Source organism: Buteo buteo, chromosome 10 (assembly GCF_964188355.1).
Source record: "Buteo buteo chromosome 10, bButBut1.hap1.1, whole genome shotgun sequence".
Taxonomy (NCBI): domain Eukaryota; kingdom Metazoa; phylum Chordata; class Aves; order Accipitriformes; family Accipitridae; genus Buteo; species Buteo buteo.
The window spans coordinates 23,591,005-23,604,096 of NC_134180.1; the positions used below are offsets into that span (position 1 = coordinate 23,591,005).

The window sequence follows — 13,092 nt, forward strand, 5'->3', positions numbered from 1 at the left end:
GACTAAGGGCCTTCCCTGTGTTTACAGAGGGAAGCTGTAGTAGAACAAGGACCTGATCGCTGCCTGTCAGGGCTTAGGCTGATGCCTGTAGGGCGATCATTTCTTGTCTTGCTCCTTCTTGTAACAGTTACGTACACTGCATTTTTACCTAAGGACTGTGAAAATTATTTTTATATACGTTCTTTAGAATACTGGAAAGCTTGCACTTTGTATTGTTAGTCTTCAGGTGAAAATTGTTCTTTTCCTTATACTTTACATGCTGTAATTTTATGTCAAAAGGTTTTCTCAGGGATGGCCTCTGCTTTTAACAGCTGTTAACGTATGAGTGAGCTAAGAATTTTAATATATATCATTCTTTAGGAAATCTCTACAGTGGTCTAAAGTAGTATGACCCTGTTAGATAGAATAAAGTAAAAGATATTTCTAATACCCTCACTTTTTTCATTGCAAATTAAATTTCTATACCTGAACTTGTGTAGCTCTGTCCAAAAGTTTATGTTGTCAGAGCTTTCAGATTCTCCATTGCAATCCTTCACTGTCAGTTTTGGAATATTCCAAAGACTTTTTGCCCCAAAACTTAGCCAAGAAGCACACAAGTTATTCTTTTGTATTAAATGTCATTTGTTGACTGGTTGCCACTTGGGTCTGCAGTGGAAGGGGTAATGGTGGTTCCCTGTGCCAGAGGGAATACAGAAATCGTTCCTTCCTGGAATATACCAAGCATGCATATTATGGTAAAAGGCAAGAGGGAGATTGCCCTCCCTTTCCTTTACCCTGTAGAGCTGATTATTGCCAGCGGTGCCAGAGAGAAGAAGGGGAAGGAATTGCACTGGGTAACAGAATCTCTCCTGGGATTTACTGAGACTGAAAAAGATTTTCCTTCCATTTCTGAAGGAAATGGACACATCAATAGGCTGATTATTGAGATGAGCAGTGCTTGTGCTGAAGGATGGGGGAAGGAGAACAGCTTTAGCTGAGCTGCCAGTACAGAAAAATACAGAACCTGTATTTATTGCCAAATTCCAGAAGAATTCTATTAAAGTAAAGCCACAGAAGCATAGAGATGAATGCCTGTTGTGTTCAATGGCATACCCCACTCTGTTTACTTCTGAGGGTAGAGCACTAGGCCTAGTATAGCAAAAGTTTTGTCTTTAGCTGAGTTCTGTATCGTTCTGACCCTTGCACCTACGTACCCACTCTAAGAGTACTTTTGTTCAGCTAAGCACTTGAACACTGCTTTGTTATTCTTGGAGTAGAGGGTTTTCTTCATCCAGGTCGCCATTAAATACAGGGAATTTAACAAGGAAAAATTGTTGCCAGCGGCAAGGACCTAGATGCAGCTGATGAAGACAGGTTGCTGGAAGTAAGGGTCTCCTTTCCTATAACTGAATGAGCAGGTCTCCCATTTGCTAACCCCAGCTTCCTTACCAACCAAAAAGAAGAGCCTGTATTCCTAGATCGGCAGATTCAGAGACTCTGCTCAGAGTTGGAGAGTTGAGCTTGCTGGCACGCTTTCTCTTTGTGTTCTTGCAAAAGGTTGAGCATCATGTAATGCAAATGCTCCCCTTGTGCTGGATTCTGCTTTTTCCTGGAGTTTGGAAATCTGCAATGATTTTACTGATATTTATTGAGTTTGGAAAAAAAAAAATTAGTTAAATGCAGAATCTGTGTTCAGGTTGTCTAGTCCTTGATGTTTCATTATTCCAGAGGAAAGAAGGGGATTACTGTGACTCACAGTAAGAATCTTAGTGTTTCAGTTCTCACCTTTATGAATCATATTAAAACTGGTTGGTTGGTTGGTTGGTTTGTTTCATGAGAGCTGTAGGGGTCATTGGGCTGAATTCTCCTTATCATTGTCATAATTTTGATGACCTTGAATTCAATGTTGAGTTACATTTCATATGCGTACTGATCATTTGTTAATTATAGATGAAGGAATTGTACTTCAGTATGCTGAAAATTTGCTTGCATCAAAGTAGAGAGAGGATACTTGTAAGTTCATGTATTGTAATTTCTGTTTCATCTAAAAATTCCACTAGGATCTGAAGCTAGTCTAAAGTAATAGGTGATGACTGTTTCTGCGACAAACTGAATTTTGCTTTTACAGGCTTGCCACCACAGTTATTTTTGTTATTTGTGCCACATTATTTATAAGAAGCACTTTCCTCCTCTGTGTGTCACAGTTTAGCCCAGTCATCTTTGTAGATCTACAAATAACTAAGGAAGGTCATTAATTGCATTCTTCCTATTGGCAACAAACTGTGCTTATGAGCCATCACCCATAGGGTTTTTTTTGTAGCCTGTGCTGTCTGTAGAACTGTTCAGACCTATTATGATACATGAAAAGGTTTATAATTTCCTGTTAGGTCAAAGGTTTAGACAAACCTGGACAATGAATCAGATTTGATGGCATTATTTCTTGTACTTGTGTAGTATTAAGACTTCAGTTTGCTGGTCTTCATCCCTGTTTATCAAAGTGTGATGTACCTATCAGTAAGCTTTACTGCTTTTCATATAGAAGAGTGGAAGAGCCTTGTCTTTAAGTCCCAGAGTGAATCAAAATTGAAATAGAGTGGTCAATATTTGACCCTTCTGTTCTGCTCTTCTTGATCATACCCGTGTTACCTGCTGTAAAGCTTCAGTATCATAGGTTTGGATAGACAGACTCTTAAGGCTTGGCTTTGGCTATTAAGTCTCAGTACCATAGTTGTTATGAGTAAATTAAAGGTCGTGTTTTGCTGTACAGGTAAATACACATTTTAGAGGGAATATTTTATATTCAAAAATCTGCATTTTTCTTTTTTTATTTGTGATTATTTTTAATTTTTGCCAACTGTAATGTGAATGATCTATAGATGTGAGAACTTTATTCATTTTTGTGTAATGAACATGAAATAGGCCATGCTTAATGTTAAAATATCAGTGGTGACACTTTGTTCAAGCATGAGGAACAAAGCTAAAGCCAGACTTGATAAACTTAGCTGACAAAATGTGAATCAAGCCTTGTTAAGTACCTCCTGGCAAACCAATCCTCTGATGTGAACAGGAGCTCCGTTGTGATTTTTTTTCTTTTTCTTCTCTTTTTTTCTCCCCCACTATGGTCCAAAATTTAGAGCTCAACCCTGTGAAGTGCTGAGTGTCAGTGAAAGCCATGTGGGAACTGAAATGTTCAGCATCTTCCAGGATTAGGGCTTTACTTTGGTCCACATCCTGTGTGTTATGCGATCTGTTGTTCTTGAACTAATAGATTTCTTTCTCTTTCTCCTTCATCCTGAAAACTAGGTTATAGTATGTCAATTCCAAGTCCTGGTTATAGAAGTTTATTCTCTTTTAATGCAAATAAAGGAAGCCATAAAGCATACTTCCCTAAGAAGATTAACATACAGAACTTGGTTCACTTATGTTGTCTTTTGTGCTGGTTTGGTCTTGTTTCCTTAAGATGAGATAGCCATCTCTGTAATACTAGTATATTTTACTTGCTGTAATCTGATGTACCATTTCTCTCCCCTTTTTTCTCCTTCCCTAAGATTATCATTGGAGAAACTGCAGTGTTTTGTCTACAGTTAGCTACAAAGGATTTTGAAAACCAAGAAAAAACAATATTAAGTGGAGACTGTTGTTATATAAATCCACTGGTGCGCAGGACCATCAGATTCCTTGGTATGAGCAAAATTAATGCTTTCATTTTCTGAATGGTGAGAGTGATCAATTATGTCTTAATTTTGACCTGGGAAAAATATTCAGATAACCGTACAACATTGCATGTGTAGTCTTAACTTGGGTGCAGTGAGTTCTCCCGTTTTGGGTAGCAAATGAAGCTTCCTGGAAGTTTGGTTAAAAAAATAGTTGCAGAAACAGCAGTAAACACAGAAAAAATTGGGACCACGAGGGGGAAAAACAACCAGCAGACCTGGAGTAGGGTGAAGTGAAGAAAGGAGATACCTTTGTGCCATATCTATAGTTGATAGTTTTGTTTTGGTTACGCACACACATAGCGGCCGAAGTTGAAGACATTGGGATATAAATGCGTGTTTGAAACCAAGCCAGTTTAGGTACTTTCTTAGCCTGGAGATTGTATTATATACAGTCTCTAGTAGAAAACTGTACAAAATCCAGGCTTCATTGAAGTCAGCTGTTAACTCCCCATTGACTTTAGTAGATAAGAGATGTCATCCTTTCTACTTAGTTCTTTGTAAATGTGTTTGGAAGGAGAAGTAGCACCACTCAAAATGTCTATTGAATATTCCCAGATGCTGCTTTTTAATACGTGCAGGGATGCCATAGCAGGGCTCAATTCTGTTGTTTTGCTTCTCACTCACAGTTGTATCTAAGAGAAACAGCTGGAGGAGTGAAGCCTTGGGGCAGCTAATCCTCCTGCATGCCCCAGTCGCAGGGGGAGGGAGGGGATGTGCAGCTGTGTCTGTATTTGCAGTGTTTGTATAACAGCCATGCCTGCCTTATGAGAGTGTGATTGCTCACTGTCACACTGGAGTGCTAAAAGTCATTAAGAATGGGACTGTCTTGTATAGGTCCAGAGGAGGTGGGGAGTGATGATGAGGAACTCCTCCTGCTCCACTTGCTCTGTGTGTAATCAGTGCCGGTGTTTCTTTCCCACTTGGTGGGCCCTCCTTGCTCACAGAAGCAAAAAAAATAAATTGGGAGGGAGGGAAGGGAGGCCCCTATGCTCACACAAAGTGATGTAGCCACCTATGTTGGGGCAGCGTACACCCTTAGGGCTTGCTGAAATGGCCCTTCTGTGCAGCGACTTGGCTAGGCACAATCCACTGCTCACCAGTGTCTAGCAGCTCAGGGTGAATTAACGTTAGTGTGACATTTCTGACCAGCCAGGATCCCAGAAATTGTCCTTGGTCCTCTAGCTTTGCTGAGGAAAAAAACAGACCTTTAGAAATGCACATGTTTCTGTGGGATCGTGCCTGCTGTGGTGTACATTCATTAAAGTCCTCATGGTGCCCCATGAAGCTGGGAGCTGCCAACTGCCAGAACTCAAGCTATATTCACAGTGAATTGAAGTATGGAAAAGGTAAGGTGATTTGCCCATGGAAATGCAGGAGGAAATCTGTAGCTCAGGTGGAATTTGAACCCGCACCTGCTGGCTTTGCCTCCTAGTCAGGGTGCTGTGTTTGCATTTCCTTCCAGAGCTCATTTTCTGTTTCCAAAATGTTAGAAAGGGACCTCAGAATAGCAAAAATCTGTTTTCTCTTGAGTAATCAGATACATGCATTTCCATTCTAATGAATGAGTATACGTGTTTAATGCTTTGCTGATATGTCTGATAAAAAAAACTCTTTAGCATAAGTAGCTCCTCAAATATATAGATCTTTAGCTCCTGTGTTGATATTGCGATTAATATGCCATGCAAAGAGATGTACCCAGTAGCAGGCAGATGAAGACAACTCGTGCGTGGCAATATTGAATTATTCAGTACTTCAGCTTCTTTATAGCTGCAAGGGAAAAGAAAATGTTTGTCCAGTATGTGTTATGACTTTTCAAGTTACTTCTCCATCAGGGCCTGACTTCTTTGTTCTCAAGCAAATTTATAGGGTGAAGAATTTGCCTCTGTCACTTCTGTTTAGTGAACATAGGCAAAAGGTAGGTACCAGTATAGCTAGCTACCTCAAACAGTGGAGATTCATGGCTAGGGCTCCTAGGAGAGCGGGCTACTTGCACAAGAGGTGAGCATGCTCCTCCAAAGGATCCAGAGAGATCAGGTGTGTGGGTACATTGCAGTGTTGCTGCTGCGATTCTGTAGGAAAGTATCATCTCCAGCACGAGCCAGGATCTTTAGGGTACGATACACGTGAGGGTTTTTCATGTTCTTAAATGGAAGGAGCTGGTATATTACTGTGATAAATACTATAATATTGTTTAGCCCTGGAGTGAAATTGTCAGAAAATTTAACTCTTTGTTTCCCTCTTTAGGAATTTACGCATTTGGACTGTTTGCTACGGACATCTTTGTAAATGCTGGACAAGTAGTAACAGGGAATCTTGCACCACATTTTCTTGCACTTTGTAAACCCAACTATACAGCACTTGGATGTAAACAGTATACACAATTCATCAGTAGCGTACATGCCTGTACTGGAAATCCAGATCTTATCATGAAAGCCAGAAAGACATTCCCATCCAAAGAAGCAGCACTAAGCGTGTATGCAGCTATGTATCTGGCTGTAAGTATATTGTACTATTTAATGTCACTATATTTTTGAGAGCAAATGACTCACACTGTGAGGGGAGGAGGGAGGAATGGGGAGAAGATAAGACAACTATTGGCTGATTTTATATATGTAAACCTTCTATGGGTTACTGTGAGGCCTTTGAGAATTTGATTCATTGGACTTAATTCTGACAGTTACAGATGTAGTGGTTCTCTGAGCCTCGAAAGCTAAGGCAGTGCTGAGAGAGGGCAAGTTTTTCAAAAAGGGTTATAGATTTAGGATAACCAGGTTCTTGGTTTATTTTTTGCCCATTTCCACAGAATGTGGGAAGAGGCTTTTTTGGGTGGTAAAGAATAAGGGTGGGGATTGCCTGTGACTGGTAGTGGTTCCTCTCCATGTTTTAACACATACAGATTAATGGAATTGCACATGTCTGTATTCTTTGGTGGGGTGAAGCAGAAGAGTGGGCATATGTAAGTGTCTGATCTCTACAGGTTTTCTGAGATCTGTGCATGTCTTTAGGTACCAGAATTGGTATTTATAGGTACCTCAGTGCTCATGCAAAGTCAGCTTGGCTCTTATTCTGCAATGCAGTCGGCTACAAGACAGTCCTGCTTTTCTTCCCTCTCTCTGATAAAGGGAGTGATGAGCAGGGCTGGGATTAAAAACTGGTGTTTACTGCCTGGCATCAGAGCTGTTCTAGAGGCTATTGAAAAGCGTGGGGAGGCAGGTAAGAGGCAGAGTGACTAATGAATCTCACTCAAGTAACTCTGTGCAGTAATCCCTGGCTTAGTTTGGAGTGCACATTGTTCTAGTCTTAAGCAGAAGCACATCTTGTTCTTAGTAAAGTTGTCCCTAGCACATGCCTATGGGAGTCTTTTACCTGACCTGCGCTAGTAATCACAGTCCTTTGTAGCCCTTTGGATGGGCCCAGGGCTGCCCTCATAGTGTCAGTGGGAACTAGGCAAGTGTGTGTGTGTGCTTCTGTGATCATTGCAGGAGTCATCCCTTAAATTCCCTCAGTATTTTTACAGTGGCCTGCCTATACATGTGTGTGTGTATGTATGTGTGCATATATGTGTGTGTGAGTATGTATTGCTTTTGAGCATATATTTAATGAGCTGACTTTAATTCCTGATTGATCTGGAAACTGATATTTGCCAACATGGAAAAGATTCCAGCCCCATCCATAGACAGTGTGCCAACTCCATGCTTCTGAATATGGTTTTAGAACCAGTTGCTTAAAATCTGCAGCACTGACAGTAACATTTACCAGAAGTTCTTTGTGAGCAATGTCTGTTTAAGAGACGTGGATCATCAGTTAGTACAGGCAAATGTTATCTGCAAATAAGAGATGAGCAATAAAATTCTATTCTAACTTGAGGCAAGTATAACTCCTAATAGTATTGTCTTTATTTGGGGAGATATCTAAGGCTTTGCTTCACTGAAACGTACCTCTAAATTTGGTGCAAGCTATTTTAGAAAATATTCAGCATTCTTCATTTTAATTGTTCCTATTTTTTTCATCCATCTGTAAAGTTGGATTTCCACTGTTGCCATGAGACACAGTAACTAAAGGAAACCAACTGTTCAGCTACTGCAAAGCAGGAAGGAAAATAGTATTAATACATTTTAAAAACAAAAAGTAGACATTAGTAAGGTCTAATACCTAGTGTCAGTGGCTTTTGACATGAGCAAGAGTACTTTATGCAAACCTTATGATGTTGTCTGTGGTCAGTTTACAGTTAGCAACATCAAAAATTAAAACTACTGTGATTGTTTCATGACTTTATAATCTTTCAGTAACTGCAGAAATGAATATATCCTATGTCATTACTGTATTGCTGCCTGATGCATGACACTGTCATCATTTAACTAAAGCACTGTAAACTGCTCTCAGGATTTCTGAATTCTTATAAGCTGCCTAATAAAGTGAATTGCTATGATGTATCAGCTGAGTTGTAGCCTGCAAATTTAGGTCCTTGATGCAATATTGGCAGTCTTTCTTTTTCTTTTCTTTTTTTTTTTTTTAATCCTGTTGCATGGTTGCAAATAAAAATACTGTTTATTACACACGAGGGGAAGAAATGCAATGTTCCAATATTTGGGGTCGTGTCCTTACACTGTCATGATGTTTATCAGGATAGTTGGCCCTGAATAACAACTTTCTCATTGCTATTCACTGGAATAGAAGATTTAAACAGCAGCCTAGTCTTTGTATGAGCTGTGGTACAACAGTTATTGAGAGCATGGACATAAAGACCTCCATATATTACTCAGCTAGTATATCATGAGCATATAATCTCTGGAAAATGTGCTTTCTTTTTGGTTAACAGAAATATTTGGGAGAGAGGGAGAGATTGTTACAGAATCCTCCCTGGACACTTCAGCCAGCTGTGCACAAAACCAGACCAGCTTAAAGACATCAACAGGCAAGCTGATCTATGTCCAGAGACATCATCAACAAGCTGATCCAGAGTGCTTGCTCTCTGAGGGGTCAAAGTAAACAATGTCAGGCTTGCCGATTTCCCTGATCAACCCGTTTAAAAACAAAGCCTATCCTTTATCTAATAATTCCCCTATCTCATTCCATTTAAGTGCAGACATGTCCTTATCACCTAGCATCTGTGCATATTGTCTTGTTAACAATAGCTTCTTTTTTCATCTAGGTTCTTGAGTCTTCCTTTTTTCCTCTTCCCCTCTTTTGAGAGTGGGTGGCTGCTATGGTAACTCAGAATTCCCCTCCTGCTGAAAGTACAGTCTTTTTCAAACAATTGTATTGCTAATACTTGGACCTCTCTGTAATGTTTGCCTCCATTACTTTCTGTCAGTACCTATCAAGAAAGACTTAGTAATGGAAACGTTGAATGGCAGCCCTATGGTTAGGCGTTTTCTCTACCCTCCTCCAAATACAATTTCAAGGTTGTATTATCTGTCTTCTTCAGACTTTTAGGTTTGTTTTTCCCAGCGTACCAGAGTCTTCAAAGTGAACTACTGTAAATATGTTCCAAAATCTCTAACCAAGCTGGCTGCTACCTGGATTTCTCCTTAGGTGTCTGCTCAACTGTCTTAGATCTTTTGGTTTTGCTCAAGTTGGGTTAATAAGTTGACTGCATCTGCTTTCATTTCTTATCAACATTGCAATTCACCCTTTATCAGCTGGAACAACATCTGCTAACATAGGTATTAAGGCAAACGCTGCAAGTTTATTAAATAGAATATAATTGTATAAGCCACGTTTTGATATGTGTAAGCTGACACTGACATGCGGAAAACAGACTCCACAATCGGTGAGATTGTAAAGTAGGTATGTTCATTCAGCGCTGGGCAGCACAGGGGGTAGTCCCACCAAAGTCGTGCGCGCCTGATTTGGCGGTTCACTTTAAATTTATACAGTCAAGTGTTACATATACATAGAGTTTCGCAATACGCCTATACATAGGCATTACCTATCCCCGCTTCGTATTAAAATTAGCTCTAGGAAGTCATTTCCATAGTCTCCTCTCAACTGCGCTTGCGCAGTGCCTCCTTATGGTGGTCGTCTGGTGGTCGTGAAGATGAAGGCTGTATGTCTTCTTCACAGTGAACTCTTAACCTTCTGTCCCTGCGCAGACTCAGTTGTCCCTTGGCATTTGTCCAAATCACAAGGTCGGTCTTGGCTGGTTCTGCTTCTTATCAGGGACTATCTCCTGTCCCAGCCAGCCTCAACAATGCAAACGTTAAACATCACTTCTCATCCCCTTGGGCCATGTCTACCTCTATTGAAACTTCTTTAACTTCATTATAAGCTAGATAATTATTAAACAATTCCTATCCACATTCATATATCTACTATATCTGCTAAGGTTTCTTTGGTTCCCCGTCTCAACACAGCCCAGACAATTAGAAGTATATTTTTGAAGCAGCCAAGTATGCACATACTTGGGTTTTTTCCACAACTTAGACACAAAAATGAGAAGTCGGGAGTCTTTTTTTTTTTGTAGGATTTCAAAGTGATATGTGAAGATTTAGTCAGATTTAAATCCCATGGATTTAAATATGAGACTTATGACTAACAGTTGTCCTTTGGTGCTGCAGACCTAGGGGATTGGTCATTCCCAGTTGTAGTTTAAGACAAATTTTAATTCATTCTATAAAATTTGGCTTTTTCATTGTTTTATTCTTATTGTGTTGGACAAGAGCAGTTGGCAGCCAACCTGTCTGTAGGGTAGTGTTTGAACTTGGTGTTACTGCATACATTTCAGACTTGTTTTGGATTTGTAATGGTAGAGGAGCATGTTTAATGTCTTGATAATTGACATAGCCCTTAGGTCTGTAGGTTGCTTTTGTTGCTTTGTACTGTGAACCCTTGGCCTCAACTATGGCCTCAGGCAGGGCTAGCAGGTAAAGCTGACAAATAATTTTTTCATCTCTGTTGAGCTTTTGTTCGGCCTGTGATCATCTTTTCTGCAAGGTTCTTGCTCCTGGCATTCTGCTGTATCATCTTTGCTGTTTACTGTGTTTATAAGTCACTGGGAAAAGACAGCAAGGCAGTCTGGGTCACAGTGCTGGCAACATGGTGGCATTCTGCTCAGTGTCACTCGTTGATCCAGTCTTCAGGTGTAGGTCTCATCTCACCTGTCCTTCATCTTAAAGTGCCTGTTTGGCTCCTGCTCAGTGGGCAGCTGGTAGAGGCATGACAGGCCTCTCTTTGATATGCTTTAAGGAGTGTTCAGGAAGAAAAGGAGTAGCAGAGCCACCTTATTGAATCAGCTTTGTTGTCCATTTTTTGTAAGGAAATTGAAGTATTAAAGGATTCTTTTGGATGCTTTTCAGGGGCGATGTTAGGAAAGTGGAATTTCTTTTCAGTATCTGGTGCAGCAAGTAAAGGTATCCCTTGATACTGATTGTACAGCATACATCATGGGCTTCATATATTGGGTCTATTAGTTACTTTCAGGCTGGATAGTAAAATACCATTACAATTTGATCCAGGGATTTTTCTAAAGACCTCTAGATATTTCTTGTCAGTCGGTTCTTTGTTACAATTCAGTTGCTCATGGTAACAATCTCTGTAGACTGAATCAGCTTTAATTAATATTTGGGTGTATGTTACAGTCCTGGTACATTGAAGGTTCCCTCTTTCCTTCTTCAGTTGTTTAGAGTTACCCCTGTGGGGAGCTCATAGTGGGAAACTCAATAGTAAGGTCCAGCATTTCTAGAGGTTTCTCTTCCTTTTGCCAACCCAGACCCCTGACATTGAAAGCCAATTTTTGTCTACGTTCATCAATAATTACTGCAAAACTTATGCAGAAAGCTGGAGGAGGCTTCAAAAGCACTAAAAAAGTCTTCAGTGGACAGTTGCAGAAAGGCCCAAATGATTTGAGAATATGACTGTGGTTTGCTCTGTGGTTTGAAATAATTTGACCAAATGTAATTATTAATCAAGGAAGCTAAAGAACTTCTAGATTGTCAGACAGGATTCTAACTAAACGTTGAACCTGGTTAGAGACTACCGTCCACTATAGCCTGCTACTCTTTCAGCTTTTTGATCTATTTTCTTGTAGGTATGATGAATATTGAAAGTTGTACATTCCTCAGGTGGAACTTCTATAACATTACTTGTATTACGCGAATAGTTCAAGATTATTTCTTTAACAATAGCACATAGAAGCAAAACAAAACAAAATTGAGATAATTTATATTTGGAGTGCTGCCTGAGATAGGTGCCTGTACAGTGATTCCTTCCTCTTTCTGCTTGTCGCTTCATGAGTCATTTTTCTCTGCCCACTAATGGACTGGTCTGTCTCTTTGTCAGTCCCCCAGACCATCTGCTTCAGGGAGGACCTAAACAGCAAGCACAGAGGGGATCTTCCTACCTGCATCCCTGGGACCCAGGCTGATGAAATCAGCTAGGAAAATTAACTTCCCTCCTGGCTAGTGCACCCAGCCTGATTGACTAGATCCACTCTAACTAAAATGGGACTCTGGGACCTGTTACATGTATGTTTGTATGCATAGACGTTTGTGTGGGTGAGCCTAAAGATAGCTGAAAGAAGATGACTAGGGAGAGCTTGCAGCATAGCTCAGGAGGCCACTTTCCTACACTTGACATACAATTCCTGTTCTTCTCTTACGTGTTTTGGAATGATTTTGTTTGCACTAGATTTAGGACATATTTCACATGAGTCAGACTTGCAACATGACACTTTTGAGAGCTTTCCCAGTACAAGCTAAGTGCCAACACTATGATTATTCCTTATATTACGACCTGAGACAGTCATGTCAGAAACCTCACAGGTAGCTTTGTCTTTGGTGATGGTGATGATTCTGACTCTTTCAAGTACATATTTTCAAAACCACTTCAATTAAAGGTTTTCTTATGAGGTTCTCTGTAGTCTTCACTTCCAGCATCTTGAAGACTGAAGGTCAAATGTTTGTGTTTTCCTGAAAATCTAGTATATATTGGTATTTACAATCAGGTAACATCCACCTCCTTATATGTCTCTCGGTCAGTGTCTACTTGCTGGTATCACCTTTAGATCTTTTCATACTAAAATCTTATTTCAGGAAAAAGGAAAAGCAATAGCAGAAGTTCTTCAAAAGAAGATTCACCGCTGATCTGATGTTGCAGGAGAATGTGCAGCCTGCAAAATTAATTCTAACTACTGTATCAATCCTTGACCTTACATACAAAATCTCTGCTGTTGGTCTTGCTGCTGACTAATTTAAAAGATTTCTTTAATTAGATTCCTCCTCTCCCAATTTCTGTTCTGAAAAGTAACTGGGATGGACTTGTTCAGTAAACAACTTTAGCCATGTAAAAATTTATATTGTCATTTATTCTTACTAATGTTTTAAATCACTAAGCTATTTTCCTTTGTTTATTCTGTAATTAATATTTATGAAAAGTAAGAGAAGAAAAATCCTCTCAT

At 39.9% G+C, this 13,092-nt stretch overlaps 1 protein-coding gene across 2 annotated transcripts in view; it reads left to right on the top strand.

Moving 5' to 3' along the window:
* PLPPR5 (phospholipid phosphatase related 5) overlaps nt 1–13,092 on the top strand; it is a 46,871-nt gene that overhangs the window by 18,325 nt on the left and 15,454 nt on the right. The window contains exons 2-3 of one of the 2 annotated variants that reach the window (XM_075038925.1): nt 3,528–3,660; nt 5,940–6,190. In XM_075038925.1, the coding sequence (XP_074895026.1) occupies nt 3,528–3,660; nt 5,940–6,190 (384 nt within the window). The remainder of the gene's footprint in view (nt 1–3,527; nt 3,661–5,939; nt 6,191–13,092) is intronic. The other variant, XM_075038926.1, reaches the window with a different exon arrangement.